Source organism: Salvia miltiorrhiza, chromosome 7, assembly GCF_028751815.1.
Source record: "Salvia miltiorrhiza cultivar Shanhuang (shh) chromosome 7, IMPLAD_Smil_shh, whole genome shotgun sequence".
Taxonomy (NCBI): domain Eukaryota; kingdom Viridiplantae; phylum Streptophyta; class Magnoliopsida; order Lamiales; family Lamiaceae; genus Salvia; species Salvia miltiorrhiza.
This window is the reverse complement of record NC_080393.1, coordinates 60,178,731-60,195,114: the sequence shown is the minus strand read 5'-3', so window position 1 is coordinate 60,195,114 and position 16,384 is coordinate 60,178,731. Positions and strand designations below refer to the sequence as shown.

Sequence of the window (16,384 nt, the reverse complement as noted above, 5' to 3'; positions counted from 1 at the left end):
ATTAAACCCTAATTCGTATTTTGATCTGAATTCATATCCTGATCCGAACTGTATAAATAACACCCAATTGTACGGGTATTATATGGTACACCCGATTGTACACAAGTTTTTTGTGTTTACGTTGTAAATGGTATTTTAAGTTCTGAGCGTAAAATTTACACTTTCCTTTATATATAAATTGTTCATTCTACTTCTAAAGCCATTTTCCCCTTAACGTTATAAAATGATTTTCTAAAACTATATTCTCATGGACTTGATCAATGGCTGGTTTCTTTTGCACGATTACAGCATCCAAAAAAAAAAAAATCCGGCGTTGCTTAGAATGGCTGAACCAAAAGCTTCCAATCACCTGTTGATTGATAAAGAAAAAACATTAAAGGGGCGTTTCCCATCTATCATTTAAGCTAATTTTGTTTAAATTCATTTCTCATTAAAAATGTAAGATTTAAATAATTTAATAATGAGGATAAAAATACTAGTATCAATTATGAAAAATAAATACTCCCCTCTACATATGGAGGAGGAAAGGAAATTATGGCGCTACAATGTTGGTGAACCCAAATTTCAAAAAGAAGAGAAAGAAAAGGGGTTGTAAAAGTCAAAAAAGTGAAACTAAAATCATGGAATTATAGCTGTAGCCGATCATTAACTTTGTCTTATAGAAAAGCTAAGGCAGACACACATAGACAGACCGCTTCGATGGGTGTGTAGACTGCAACTTTTACCCTAATTGTGGGACTATGTGTTGTAGTGAAAGAAGCATTTAGCATTGGATGAAAAACTAGTTAGTCAAATGATGTCAGTTTACTGTTGTTTAGCATTGCATTTCTTGACAAAACTCAGCATTTACAAAACTGGTGAAGCTAGAGTTGGCTAATCTGTGATTTGAACTCCATTCATAAAAGATACTAGTATTTCTATAATTTTGTGTATTGCATTGGCATCTACACATGCCATGACTCTTATGTGTGAAACCTGCTGCTGGCTTTAGAGCTGTCTGTCAGAATAAGTGAAGAAAATATAGTCATCACTTTTGTTGCAACCTCCATAATTCCCATTTCTTTTCTTCATCAAGATTCAAGAATATGTAGAGAAAACAGACCCTAGTTCAAATATAGTAGTATAACAATGTCACCATTCTTGATGAAGCCATTATTACTGTATTTCTCCCTTGTGACTGTCACCACCACTTCTCTGCTGCCATTTTCTTCATCAGTCGGAGCCGGAGAGGAGGGGGTTCCCTCCTCTCCGGCTTTCTACGACGCGTTCCAGCCATCTCCGGAGACGTCGCTCGCACCCAACAACTTGGATGGACAAGATTTGGACCCAACACTTGTGTTAGCTCCAAGGAGAACTTACAGAAAAGACCCTCTTGATCACTTTCAAATGTACACTGCTGGCTGGAACCTCACTAATCGCCATTACTGGGCTGTCAGTACTCTTTAATCAAACTCCCTAATTTGTTTCATATATTGTGTATCATTCATGTTGAAACCATGTTCTTGATTTGCAGTCTGTGAGTTACACTGCTGCCCCCTTTTTTGCTATTGCTGCAATCTGGTTTGTTACCTTTGGGATATGCTTATCTCTCATCTGTCTCTGCTACTGTATCCGCCGTCGAAAGGAGCCCTTTGCTTATTCTCCAATTGCTTATGTTCTCTCTCTCATCTTCATCCTACTGCTTTCCATTGCTGCAGTGTACTCCCCCTCTCTCTCTCTTTCTCTCTTGATGTTCATATTCATGGTTAATACTGGAACTGTAGTCTGTGATGTGCATTTTCAGAATCGGATGCGTTGTGTTGTACACGGGGCAGGAGAAGATGTACAGCAGCATCATTGACACTTTGAATTATGTGGTGAGTGAGGCAGATGAAACATCTGATACTCTAAGGAATGTGTCCCAACATCTTGTTGCAGCCAAGCAAACCACCGTTGTTCAAGTTTCTCTGCCGCCTACTGTCCAAACAGACATCGATCAACTTCAGGGCATGCTCGAGGCTTCAGCTACAACGCTAGCCACTAAAACGGAAGAAAATTCACGAGACGTGAAGAAACTAATGGATTCAGTGTAGGTGTTTCTTCCTTGCTCACCTCTCCATCAAGAAATTAACTACTAATAGACATTGACACACACACACACCATGGTTGCAGGAGACTGGCTCTTATCCTACTCACAGCTTCCATGCTGCTTCTAATCCTCCTCGGATTTGGTATGATCACATTCATTTTGATGGATAAATTGCCTAGCTCTGTGTGTTCTAACTCTGCTGCAAATGTCTTGTTTCAGTGTTTTCAACGCTCGGCATGACAGTTCCTGTATACATGTAAGTGTAGTGTGTGTTGTTGTTGTTGCATTTCTTGAATTGAATAGTGAAAATGCAATTCTTGAATTTGTTGTTGTTGTTGCAGAGTGGTGACAGCAGGGTGGATTCTTGTGACAGCAACTTTCATTCTCTGCGGCATTTTCCTACTTCTCCACAAGTATGCACAAAACACAACTACACTTTGGTTAAATCTTTGTATGAATTCAAACATGTTAATGTTGGTGATGATCAGTGCAACAGGAGACAGTTGCAGAGCGATGATGCAGTGGATCCAAAATCCGACTGCTCACACGGCTCTAGACGACGTCCTGCCCTGCGTCGACAGCGCCACTGCCCAACAAACCTTAGCCAAGAGCAAGCAAGTAACGTCTCAGTTAGTGGACTTGATCAACACTGTCATTACCAATGTCTCTAACATCAACTTCGCCTCCAACTTCGTGCAACTCTACTTCAACCAGTCCGGCCCTCTTCTCCCAACCCTCTGCAATCCCTTCCGTCCCGACCTCTCCGACCGCCCTTGCTCCCCCGCTGAAGTCGACCTCCACAACGCCACTCAGGTACGAGACACCCAACTCCTCTCCTCCCCAAGATAAGCTTAGTATGACTAACTCATCAGCTCCTCTAATGAAGGCGTGGAGTGGCTACGTGTGTCGTGCATCGCCCAGTGGCATCTGTTTAACGACGGGGCGTCTGAGCCCGAATCTCTACTCTCAATTTTCTGCAACCGTGGATGTGTGCAACGGCTTGTACCAGTACAGTCCCTTCCTCATCCAACTCGAAGATTGCAGTTATGCGAGGCAGACGTTCATGGATGTCGAGACCGGCTACTGTCCCGGGCTCGAAAAATACAGCCAACGGGTGTATGTTGGGCTGGTGATGGTGGCCACTGCAGCGATGCTCTCGCTAGTGTTTTGGGTGATATATGCAAGAGAGAGGCGCCACCGCCACCGCCGCCGCCGCCACCACAGCCACGCCAGAGGCAGCAAAGGGGATAACCCAAGAGGTTTTGTGTATGCCAAAGATGGAGATAAGCACAAATAGTGCTCACTTTCTTCTTCTTTAAGATAAACTTGTTCTTGATTTGCAGTTAATCTCTTCTTTTTCTTGTTAAGATGAGAAACTTGTAGTCGTTAACTATGCTGGATTTTGAATTAGTACAAAAACTCTGTATCCCACAATGACACTTCCACTGTCTTAGATACACCAAACTGCAAGTGTTTCTTAACTCCAGATTTAATCATAGGCATGTATGTATCCAAATGAATTTCCCATTAATGATAAGGACAAAAAAAGGGAGAAAACTAAGGTACAAAAAAGAGAAATAAATATGATATGCCATGTCTGAATGATGGATGGGGCAAATTCAAATCCATGATGTGTATATTCAATGTTACAAAGTCATGCAGCAGCTATAAGGATATATCAACTCTGCCAGTGCCAGTTGTTCTAAATAACTAGCATCCAGCCAACCAATGATTTCCACTAAAAAACTATACCTTCTTTAATGACTGCTCATACTAAATAGGCTCAGTCAAAAATTCTCTCCCCAGTTGATAATACAAGGAACACTATTGAGCTGAAGATACAGAGGAAACCCGGGATAAGGAAAACTGCTCTCCAGCTCTCTGGACTCGTCAGGTCCAACTGCGCGGCCTTGGCAGCTTCCAGAAGTCGACCTGTAAGATCGACCCCAACTATGCCGGCTAAGGTACCAGCTGTATTAGAGACCCCCATTACGATTCCTGCGTATCTTGGAGCAACGTCCATATGGTTAACAGCGAATCCAGCTCTTCCAAGTGCCAAGAAACCAAGAGCCACCGAAGAACAGAACACAACCCCATTAGGCGTTCTAAACAAGGGAAGAGACATCAACGCGCAGGAAGCCACCATGAATCCCAGTGTGTTTAAAAGCTTTCTTGTTTTAGTCACAGACATAATTCTCCTGGTAATCAAGTGATCCGCGATAATCCCGCCGATATTTGAGAACAGAAACATGTTTAGATAAGGGATCATCTTAGAGGAGCCCATTTCTTGAAGACTACGATTGAGGCCTAACTCAAAGTAAGTAGGAAGCCAATTCATGAGTACATAAAGAGCATAGTGGAAAGTAAAATTATTTGCCACTATTGCCCAGACTGGCAAGCTGAAAATTATTCTCTTCCATGGGATTTTTGGTGTTCTCATGGAATGTACTCCATTTTCTACCTTCGCCTTTTGAATTCCTTTGATCGGAAGCAAGGACGACGACTCACCAAAACCAGCAGCTGTAGCCTTTGGATGATCAGAGCGAGGTGGATCACTGGCGTACTTCAACCAAAGTAGAGACCACATGATGCCTAAAGCCGCTTCAACAAGAAATACTGACTGCGGACCTTTCAATCTTACAAGGCTAGGTAGGATAAGCATTCCTGCAGCTGCACCAAAATACATTCCTGAAGTTGTGAGAGATACAGATCTAGACCTTTCATGTGGGGGCACCCATTGTGCTAGTACAGTGTGAATGGAGGGGAAGATGAAGCCCTGGGCCACCCCAACAAGCAACCGGGCTACAACCAAGATTACAACTCGATTTGGGTCCAGTGGTACAAAAGCACAAGTCATGGACCACAAAAGAAATGAAAATAGAAGAACGCGCCTTCCTCCAATTTTTTGAGCCACCCAACCACCAGGAATTTGTGAACAGGCATAACCATAATAAAATGTTGAGAGTATCATGCCCTTGCTTGATTGATCTATTCCTGCAGCATCAGCAGCTGCAGTATATGCAATAGAGAAGCCGACTCGTTCTATGTAGCACACAGAAGTGCAGATGAAGGTCAAGATAACAATCACATAACGTTTTGGGATGTATTTACTCTTCATCCTCTTTTGGTTTCATGAATGGCGAAATCCCCTACTTTTTTCTTTACAAATGTTTCATCAAAAATCAATTCCAACAGGTCTATGAATCACACAGGAGAAAACCATCCTACAAAAGAAGAAATCAAACTGAATTTAGAAACTGACAGCTACGATGACATACCAAAAAGAGTAACTAAAGAGAAGACAAGTACAATAGGAAAAATAGTGTAATGAAAGTGAGATTCCGCTTGGAATCCAACATGAAATGTTCTCCAGCCCACCAAGTAGCCAAACAAGCTAAGTGTTTGAGCTAATTTATTGATATCACCAACAAGATTACATGCCTAAAATCCATTTTGACACCTTCAAAGAAATGCTGAAGGATAGTAAGATGCATCTCTTGTACCTTTTTCTCCTATGTTTCGTCTTTTGAGGAGAAACAAACAAGGCAGTCCAAGATGGACTTTTCCCAGACTGATCTCTTCAATGCACACTTGACCTACTTGATTTAAGGCATAACCCTAAGACAATTGGAGCCTAGATGTTGATTAGATACCATAAGAGCAATCACCGGAGATTTTGTGGCGCAATTGACTTATAGCAGACAAACATTCAGTATTCTATTTTTCATCACCTTCAGCAGAACACATTTCACTGTCTAAAATCAAACAAAGCACATCAGAAACGACATCCACATCGAAAAAGAAACACGAGCTAAGCACAAAGCAGAAAAGAACAATCTAAGTTAGCTTATTTATGGGAAGGATAGCCTTCTTCCTCCAACAATTTCATTGTTGACCGCATTCGCACACAACAAAGAAATTCACTCAGAAATTGGCGAATTAATTATGAGATATGCACACAAACGCCAAACAATCATAGACATAGCAAAGATAAACATAACTGCTGACAAAAATTGAATTACAAGAAAAAGCGATAAAGAATGAAAGTGAAGTTACCTCTGTTAATAAAGGCAGATTAGGTAAAGCGCATTGACTAAGCAACGCTGTTTTTGGGGAAAAGAGAAGGGGAGAGAGAGAGCAGCAGCAGTGATTCAGTGAAGGAGTGAGATTTGGGAAGAAAGTGAAGATTAATTTTCAAAGCAGTTGCAGAAGCGACTGTGCAACAGCGTTGAATTAAATATTTAGCATTTTCGCTCACTTCTGTAACTGCTCATTTACGGGCCTCACTACCTTAATTCACTGGGCCTTTATCTTAATTGGCCCAAACCCAATAGAATCCATTCCTTTATAGTTGGATTACTGGCCCATCTCACTCTAAGCCATGAGAATTAATAATACTCCGTTCGTCCATGAAATATCTTTCTCGGAAAGTGGATATAAATTTTAAGAAAAATTAGTTATAATTGGTGAGTGGATGTGAGATAGTGAAATTATATTAAAAAAATAATGGACGGAGAAAATAGAAAATCAAAAAATTCGCATTTACTCAAGTTATAACTCAAAGTAAACAACAAATAGGTCGGAGGTTCGTGTTACCTAGAGAGTTAGAGTGTGAGTATGTCTTTTTTTCTTTAGATAATGACATTTTCTTTTGGAAAAAACGTAACTCGAAGTAGATGACTTTTAAAGATATTATATCTTTACTCCCTTTGTTTCTCAAACATTTCGTTGCATGCAAAATTTATTACTGAAAGAATAAAATAAGTTTAGAGAGCATCTGATCGTGGACTCAAGGCTTATAACCTTCGACCACTGAGACCTTTAACCTCAAACATTAACAACAATGTCGTTAGATCAACACGCGCACATGCAAAATTCATTGCAGTTAAAATGGTTGGATTTTCGCTCCCTCGTCAAATGGTGCAGTTCTTCAACATTACAACTCTTCAATCTTTATGTGTAAGTAGCCGTTTTACAAGCAGAAACAATAACAAAACTGCACACAATCTACTGTTTCACTCTTAAATTATATTTGGAGAATAAGAATCCAAATTAAATGAGCCAAAATTCATCAACACCTGCCAAAACTAGCCTGTCCTCGAACCAAAACAAAAACGGCAGAAGCAGAGCCAAAACTATGCAAACATTTCAGAGTCAACTTGCTCAATTTTGGGGAATATTTCTCTCATCCTAGACATGTAGTTGGGAGAACTTGCCTGCAATGCCAATCATTATTACACTATCACTAGCAAAAACAAGAACAATAGCTTGTCTGGTAACAAAGATGCAGCGTATTGAATTGAATAAGGAGAGTAAAGATATATAAGCACGTACACAAGGATTGCGCTCAAGGTAGATGGTTGTGAGATTCTCCCTGAAACCGGCAACACCTTCAGCTAGGCTATCCAGCGATGTTATTTGGTTGTCATTAAGCCACAGATCCTCCAACCTGGTAACCAAACATCAGAAAGGTAACAAACTGGTGTGGTGCCTAAGAAAATGAAAAATAATGCATGGCTATTTTGGATTTATTTTCACACTTTGTCAAGTTGGCAATGTCATTTATTTCTGTGAGCTTATTTGATGCCACATCCAAGACCCGGAGGTTGACTAGAGTTGATAAGCCTTCCATTTTCGCAATACCGTTATGGCTCAAGTACAACTCTTCCAGTGCAACGCAGTCCTGCACATCATGGCAAAATAAGATGTGAATTAATCTGCTGCTACGCAGAACTCTTCTCAAAAGAAGTTGAATTTAAGGAATTTCTGTAAATGTAGCATTATTAAGTGCATGAAGCTACCTCAAGCCCTGCCATAGATGTTAAGCGATTGCTTTGAAGGCTGATCTTCTTAATGCATTTTAGTCCACAAAGGTCAATGACACGAATACGATTGCGCCCGAGCCATAGCTCTAGCAAGGATGACAAATTTTGAAGGTTCTCCATTACCTGATAACCAGACTCAGTTCAATAGCCAAACAAATCAACTACCTACTGTCCATCAATAATTCAGGCGAAGCAAATATTTCATTCTTTTCCAATCTAACCAAATCAGGAACAAAGGGTTTGCCAAATGCTAATGGTTGGACAGTAAAATCAACATCTGGATGCATCAGGTTGCCGCGTGTTTCAAATTTCATGATTCCAATTTATCAGACCTTCTCACATAAGGATCCAAATTAGTATACTTCCAACTCATGGGGCAACACTTGTTTGATCCATGAGCAGACAATGCAGACTTTTCTAAACATGAAGAAAGAGCTATAGAACATATCCTGAAAGAAATGGACCTAACCCGTAGTCTGTTGGACCCGAGCTCAAGAATTTGGAGCTCATGGAAGTGCTCAATCTCCTCTATCTTTGTCACTTCATTTTTGGACACATATAGTTCTTTGAGTGTGTTTGAGACCTTGGATAATCCACTGAGCGAAGTAATTTCATTAAATGAAACATCAAAGACCAGAAGCATTTTGAATATGGTGACATCTGGAATTTTCTTCATTTGATTATCCCTCAGCACCAGCTCCTGCAGAATAACAATGACATCAATATACCCATTCACAGACCGGTTTGTGTGTAGTTTTTTTAATGAAGAATGTAGCATTTGGGTTTTATAAACAAACAAATTCCAGGTTGCCTCAACTAAAATGTCATTTAGTCAAAAAGGTAAATAAGCACTTCTGTTATCTCTAAATGTTACGTAATTCATCATACGTGATTTGAATCAGCATCTTTAATGCAAGAAGACTACCCTGAAATATAAAATAAATCAATCCATAGTTTAATCTTATTTGCACATCCATCCCAATCCAATGCATGCATTAGTAGAAACACATGCTCCTAAAAAGAGAAAGAACACGTTCTCTGTAAATATGTAAACAGCACATGCCTAAAGTGAAGAAATTATTGTTCTGAATGGAAATAGAAAAGCCGTTTATGCTAATCATGAGTCGAGATAAAAACAACTAATAATCTTTCTTTGAATTTTCAATGTCACAAAGAGCTCTCATAGTACATCTTTTCCCCCTTGATAACAAAACTGCATTTTTTTTATCAAAGTTGTCGCTCACATATTATAAGCCATCATATCATGGCATACAACTCCACTCCACTCTCAAACTAAATCTGTACCATATAAGTTGAATTGCAAAAATAGTGCCATCTCATTAAATCAATACATACATGAATAAACACCTCAAAATATTAGATACAGAAAGTCAGAAAAGCACAACTATGTCAATGTAGTTGAAGTTGATATTAATTCATGCTCCACGATGGCAAAGACCGGTTCGTGAACGTCATAAGCAAACTGCAAACTCAATGAGGTCCATTAGAGCTATCATAATGCAAACTCAATGGCATAACATCGTACAGAAACTATCATAATGCAACATAGGAACTAATGATTTTCGTTACATCCGCTGTGGTTGGAGAATTGCAGTAATATACAAGACCATAACAGGAAATGTAACTCAATCTTGTTAATTGAAAACAAAACCCTGATTTTCTCAATCAAAATATGACACTGGACACAGTTAGGATTTTGCTAGAGTATTTCGGAATCGAATTAAAGCAATAAACAATCTCATACGAACAACCAGAAAGGGGGAAATCAAGTTAACATAAAACAGAAATTAAATCAACAGAAATAAAGAAGGGGAAAAAAAAGGAGTACTTGGAGAGCGGAGATGGAGTGCCAGGACGATAAGGGGAGGACGGCGTCGTCGTTAAGGAGGTTTTGGCGCAGAGAGAGCTTCTTGAGATTGGAGAGCTGCGAGAGACGGGGGTCTAACGCCGTCAGCCGGTTCGCCGTGAGGTCTACTTCGACGATAGTGGACGGCAGGTCGACGGAGCTGAGATCGCGCAGCTGGCAGCTGCTCAGATCCAGGAGCGTCGGTGCGCCGTCGCTCTCAGACGGCGGATCGTGGTTTTCTGGTTGCGCCGACGAGTCCATTTTTTCGGGAGACGACGATTGATCTTGGCGGAAATCTGCGTCTTGCTTCCCTTCTTTATTATTCTTTAATTTATCTTTTAGTATTTTTTATTTATTTAAGGATATATTAAAATAAATTTTAAAAATTATCTGCAGATATCAATGCTCTTTCAAAAAAAAAAATTATGATCATCAAAATTTATTTAATTTTTTGGAGTTATCAACTAATAGAAACAATATATGGAGTAATCTCATCTTTTCACTAGTCATGAATTTTTGAATGAGATCATTTGTCTCTTATGGATTTTATTATTTTATAAAAAATATAAAATATATATATATATATATATATAATATTATAATAAATAATTATAACAAAAAAATTGAAAATTTTAAAAAAATATATACCTTAACTTTGAATTATTTAATTTTTAATAATAAATTATTAAGTTAAAAAAATAAAAAATAGATATAAATTCTAATTGGATCAGTAAACCCTAATTAATTACCTAAATACTTATACTAAAACATAAGAAAAAAAAAATAATTAAAAACTATAAAAAATCGAGAATAAAACATATCAAGTGTCATTCCGACCAAAAATCCAACTTCAAATTTCTCAATCTCAATCTAATTAGTTCTTTCTCCAAATTTCCAATCTATAAATTAAAAATGCTCATGATGATTTGACTTTCTAATAGTACCCAATAAGCAGTTCAATAATAGCACCATTTATTCCAAAATTTGACTCTCTCTCTCTCTCTTTTTTTTTTTTTTTTTTTTTCTGTGCAACGACCAATTATTAAAGCCACATTTTTATTTTACTTTGACACCAAACATATGTGATATGTGTAATCGAAAAAATCACTAATAACAGTTTGTGAAGAATTCAAGCGGTTGAAAATCGATACGGTCCCAAACATACGTAAAATCGAAATTGGCGTAGGTATCAAACTGTTTGCCGCCAACGAGTTGACAATTGCCGTTTGCGGTTTTGGAGATGACGGCTGCGTTGACCTTAGCCAGGGACTTCTCAAGATTCGGACACGTGACATTCACTTCGGAGAGTAAGCATGTAACGCAAATGTGTCTGATGGTGACGTTCCATTCCTTCTTCAACCCGATTTCTCTCCCCGTCGCTGTTTGAATCATAAATAACGCCGACGTAGGGCAATCCTCTGACTGACTGCAACCTGTGTAATTAATTATGTAAGAACATAATCTCATATTTGAAAATTAATATATATATATACCATGATTGTGTATAGTACCTTTTTGAACATGCCAAATAAATACAAGGAAGCAAAGGAGTCTTGTGGTATAGTTCATCATCGCCATATTAAGACTCGAGGCCTTTTCTTGAGAAACTTTCTGAATTTAGTGTCGCATTGCAACTTAAAAGTAAGCCATGTACTATTATATAGAGTTAATCATGGTAAAAAAAACTCCAACTTTCAAAGTTTTTAAGAATGACGTCCTCAATTTTTGCTTTTTATTCAAAAAATTCAAACTTTCAGCATTTTGCAAAAAAATGACGCGCTATACAAAATTTGACGACAAAATGATGAGTCATCTCGTCGGATTCTTAAGAATTTTGGGTGGATTTTTTACAACTTCATCCAATAAAACGACGTCGTTACACTTAAAAATCAAATAAGGTACTCTTTTTTCGTTGCCGAATTTCGTGTAGCAACACAATTTTTTAAAAAAAGTTATAAGTTGGAGGATTTTTGAATTGTAAAACAAAAGTTGGGGATATCATCTGAAAAACATGGAAAGTTGGAGACATAAAATATTTAACCATTGGATTTGTTTACAATATTAATAAAAATATAATTCATTTTTGGTATGATGTATTAATATTATATAAAGATATTAATGATTCATTTTTGTAACTCCACAGGAATTATGTACCCCAACTCATGTCATGCATCCGATTTCGCCAATCAACTCCATCATTTCCCTTATTTATTTTTAAACTTTCTATAATATTTGCAGCCTTCATCCAAGAAACCGCTCATAATAACCACAAGTCAAATAAACTACTTAATACTACGCATCCAATTTCGTCAATCAACTCCATCATTTGACTTATTTATGTTTCAACTTTCATACAAGAAAAACACTCATAATTAAGAAACAAAATGAATATATATATATATATATATCTTTTGGAAAACTGTGTGTGCCAGCCTCTTTTGTGACAATAACAAGAATATGTATGTATTGTATTGTATGTATCTATAGTTCTATACTGAACATGCTTCTGGGTGATGAGTAATTTTCCCAGAGCAATCCACCTAATTCAGATATATCTTTCTATGCAGATATACTGAACATGCTTCTTGGCAGCTGCGGCAGCTAACAAAAAATAAGAATGGTACTAACTAAAGATCCATGAGTTCCTCTGTTTCTCTGCACAAAATGTATCCCAACACCCATGCGCTGCTGCAAAGGGCTCGTCTCACTGTAACTTCAAGCCAACGAGCAGATCTTGTCTGTAGAGTTACCATTTGAAACAAATCAATAAGAGTGAGCATAGTCATGTATTATGTTATCAATGCATACCTACCTTGGCTTGAGTAACTACAGCACATGCGGCTGTCATCTATATAGGTTGCGCGAAGACCCATCATCCATGACCCCACGGATACATCCTCGTGAGCATAAACCTTCAAGGATGCACTGCGTGGAATGGAAGTGGATGAGATTGTCATATCTACTTTTTCACATCAACTCGTAGTTTCAGTTCAATGCATGCTATGATAGCTCACATGTTGATATGTATGTACTTAGCTAAATTTTTTAAGAGTATGAAGATAGAATCAGCTGCATGACAGAAATACCTGAAACATAAGCTCAGATCATCTACCGACAATTTGGAACTAATATTCAAAACTAGCCTTTTAAACAATATCTGCTACTCTTGATATCATAGTGCTTTACTTACGATTTCTGATCACCAAATTTCTGTTAGGAAATTAGACGCAACTAATTCCGCCCGGGATCAAGTGTGACTCAATATTGTGGATATCGACCGATATGAAACGAGAATAAAAAATGACACCGATATTTTTAACGTGGTTCGGCCAAACTGCCTACGTCCACGGACCCACACCAATATATTAGAGAATCTCAAAAGGAGGAGTACAACAAAAATACCACACTGTATTTTGTATATGCCTACGCAGAGGCTATCTCTCAACTCACTTTTATCACTCGTGTATAACTTCCACACTGAAGTTTTCTCTCACAAGAATTTTCTCTCTCTCTCTCTTTCTCTATCTCTCTCTAGCTGAAAGTTAGATTGTTGTTTTGGTGTTGTATTTAGCAAGTGCTGCGGAGGGGATTATTTATAGTGAAGGAATTGGAGGTGGTAGGTGAGATGTGGTTGGTGAGAGGTGGTTGGTGGCAGCCATAAAAGAAAGCTGCCACTTTTGACTAACAATCTCCCACTTGAAGACTGATTTCAATCTGTCTTCACACCTCGATCAACGCAGCAGCCTTTCTGTCTTTGTCATTCTAGCAAACCAATTGAAGCTGAGCACAACTTCAATTTATCAATGGTTACTGCCTTTGTAAGCATGTCGGCTGGATTTTGAGCTCCTTGGATCTTTTCAAGTATTAACACCTCATCCTCCAACAGAGATCTGATGAAATGATAACGAAGTCCAATATGTTTCGTTCTAGAATGAAATGCTAAATTCTTTGCCAGATGTATCGCACTCTGACTATCGCTGTGCAAGACATTCTTCGTCTGATCAAAACCCAATTCTGCCAACAACCCTTGTAACCAGATCATTTCTTTGCTAGCCTCGGTGATTGCCACGTACTCTGCTTCTGTAGTGGATAAAGCAACAATCTTTTGTATCTGCGAGATCCAACTAACAGCAGTCGTGCCAACAGTAAAGACATAATCGGTAGTGCTTCTCCTGCGATCTACCTCACCGGCAAAATCTGCATCTACAAAACCTTGTAGTGCTACATCACGTCGTCGAAAGCATAAGCATCTATCAGTAGATCCACGTAGATATCTCAATATCCACTTTACTGCTTCCCAATGCTGCTTTCCTGGATTTGCCATAAATCTGCTCACAACTCCCACTGCATGAGCGATATCTGGTCTAGTACAGACCATGGCATACATCAGACTTCCAATGGCTGAGGCGTAAGGAATTTTAGCCATGAAGTCTCTTTCCTCCTTAGTCTTTGGAGAGTGCTCTTTGGATAGGCGGAAATGGTTAGCTAATGCTGAGCTAACCGGCTTAGCACTGCTCATGTTGAATCTTTGCAAGATTCGATTGACGTAGTTGGCCTGAGACAACTGCAAAACACCTTTTTGCTTGTCTCTGTAAATTCTCATCCCGAGAATTTGCTTTGCTTCTCCTAAGTCCTTCATCTCGAACTCCGCTGAAAGCTGTCTTTTCAACTTCTTGATTTCGTTCAAGTCTGAGCCGGCTACTAACATGTCATCAACATAAAGTAGCAAGATGATATAGCTGGACTCGAACCTCTTGAAGTAACAACAATGGTCAGCATTGCACTTCATGTAGCCATTTTTCTGCATGAATCCATCAAACTTCTTGTACCATTGCTTCGGAGCTTGCTTCAAGCCATACAGGCTCTTTTTCAACTTGCACACCAGCTTCTCCTTTCCTTTGACAGAGAATCCATCTGGTTGTTGCATGTATATTTCCTCCTCTAAGTCACCATTGAGGAAAGCAGTTTTCACATCTAACTGCTCTAGATGCAAGTCCTCCGTTGCGACAATACTCAGGACCGACCGGATTGTTGTCAACTTTACAACCGGAGCAAAGATATCTGTGTAGTCAATTCCTTCTTCCTGTTGGAAACCTTTGACTACCAATCTTGCCTTATATCGCTTTGAACCATCATGCTCTTCTTTGATTCTGTACACCCATTTGTTGTGTAGAGCTTTCTTTCCTTTGGGCAACTCAACTAGTTCCCACGTCATATTAGAGATAAGAGATTTTATCTCTTCTTTCATTGCAAGCTCCCACTTGACAGAATCTCCGACTTGACATGCTTCTTCATAAAATTCAGGTTCACCAGCATCGGTCAGTAACATCTGATTCATGTACTTCCTGTTTGGAACATGAGGTCGAGATGACCTCCTGGGTATAGGAGTTGGAGCTGGAACTGGAGACTGTGGTGGATCAGCCTCAGAGTTGGGCTCCTCCGTCTGCAAACCTTCATCTGTTTGCTTTGATGTACTGCTCTCTGTAGTATCATCTGGATCAACATATGTTGGATCATCACTTGTTGTGTCGGTGGACTGCACTGCATTCCTGTCCTTGTACATCACATTTTCATTGAATATGACATTCCTGCTTCGAATGACCTTCCTGTTTTTGTCACCCCAAAAACGGTACCCGAACTCATCTCCACCATATCCAATGAAAGTACATTTTAGTGATTTGGAGTCGAGCTTACTCCTGGCATTATCACTAATGTGTACATACGCGACACAACCAAATACTTTCAAGTGAGAAAGTTTAATTTCTTTGCCGCTCCAAACTTCCTCAGGTATTCTGTACTCCAATGGTACAGATGGCCCATGGTTAACGAGATATGCCGCTGTGTTGACAGCTTCTGCCCAAAATTGTGTTGGCAGTCCTGCATGTATCCTCATGCTCCTAGCTCTTTCTGTCAACGTCCGGTTCATGCGTTCTGCAACTCCATTTTGTTATGGTGTCCCTGGCAACGTCCTTTCTAACTTGATGCCGTCCTGGTAACAAAATTTCTTGAACGCCATATCTTCGTATTCTCCACCATTATCGGATCTCAACTTCTTTATCCGTAAGCCAGTTTCATTCTCCACCATGGCCTTCCACTTCTTGAACGCCTCAAACACCTCTGACTTGTGTCTCAAGAAGTAAACCCACACCTTTCTCGAGTGGTCATCGATGAAAGTCACAAAGTAAGACTTTCCGCCAATGGATGAAACTGTTGCTGGGCCCCAAACATCTGTGTGGACTAACTCAAGCTTTACTTGCTTCGGAGTTCTACCACTGGTATTGAAACTCACCCTCTTCTGCTTCCCGAAGATACAACTTTCGCAAAAGTCTATATCAACAGACTGAAGCTCTGGTAGTTTCCCTTTCGAATGCATATACTTGAGCCCTTTCTGGCTCATGTGCCCAAGTCTTTGGTGCCACAGATTTGCATTCTTCTTGCTATCAGCAACTGTAATTGTCACACACGTATTCATCGTTGTGTATAGGCTTCCAGTATCCTTGCCACGTGCAAGAATCATTGCGCCCTTAGTGATTTTCCAATAATCACCAGAGAAGTGTGTATCACATCCTTCTCTTGACAATTGCTTGACGGAGATCAAGTTCTTCCTCAACTCTGGAATGTGTC

General features: G+C 39.2%; 3 protein-coding genes across 7 annotated transcripts; 1 reads left to right on the top strand and 2 right to left on the bottom strand.

Moving 5' to 3' along the window:
* The first annotated feature begins 57 nt into the window (after positions 1-57).
* LOC130995293 (uncharacterized) lies at positions 58-3,507 on the top strand. The gene is made up of 8 exons (XM_057920529.1): positions 58-1,431; positions 1,514-1,698; positions 1,784-2,068; positions 2,152-2,210; positions 2,288-2,324; positions 2,410-2,481; positions 2,557-2,881; positions 2,955-3,507. Exons 1-8 carry the CDS (start codon positions 1,129-1,131, stop codon positions 3,363-3,365), a joined length of 1,677 nt encoding a protein of 558 aa, XP_057776512.1. The 5' UTR covers positions 58-1,128; the 3' UTR covers positions 3,366-3,507.
* Positions 3,508-3,626: 119 nt separating this feature from the next.
* Positions 3,627-6,310, bottom strand: LOC130995294 (probable anion transporter 5). Of its 4 annotated transcripts, none has more exons than XM_057920531.1 (3): positions 6,125-6,298; positions 5,572-5,823; positions 3,627-5,292 (listed from the first exon to the last, which is right to left on the bottom strand). In XM_057920531.1, the coding sequence occupies exon 3, from the start codon at positions 5,184-5,186 to the stop codon at positions 3,852-3,854; it is 1,335 nt and encodes a 444-aa protein (XP_057776514.1). In that variant the 5' UTR covers positions 5,187-5,292; positions 5,572-5,823; positions 6,125-6,298; the 3' UTR covers positions 3,627-3,851. The 4 variants fall into 4 exon arrangements, with proteins under 4 accessions (XP_057776514.1, XP_057776515.1, XP_057776516.1 ...); XM_057920532.1 differs by having other exon boundaries at positions 5,572-5,819; XM_057920533.1 differs by having other exon boundaries at positions 5,572-5,686.
* A 637-nt stretch (positions 6,311-6,947) lies between these two features.
* On the bottom strand, positions 6,948-10,148 carry LOC130995292 (protein phosphatase 1 regulatory inhibitor subunit PPP1R7 homolog). 2 transcript variants are annotated; one of them, XM_057920528.1, is made up of 6 exons: positions 9,743-10,148; positions 8,363-8,593; positions 7,870-8,016; positions 7,609-7,751; positions 7,403-7,517; positions 6,948-7,284 (listed from the first exon to the last, which is right to left on the bottom strand). In XM_057920528.1, exons 1-6 carry the CDS (start codon positions 10,019-10,021, stop codon positions 7,204-7,206), a joined length of 996 nt encoding a protein of 331 aa, XP_057776511.1. In that variant the 5' UTR covers positions 10,022-10,148; the 3' UTR covers positions 6,948-7,203. The 2 variants fall into 2 exon arrangements, with proteins under 2 accessions (XP_057776511.1, XP_057776510.1); XM_057920527.1 differs by having other exon boundaries at positions 6,948-7,517; positions 9,743-10,095.
* Positions 10,149-16,384: the final 6,236 nt, after the last annotated feature.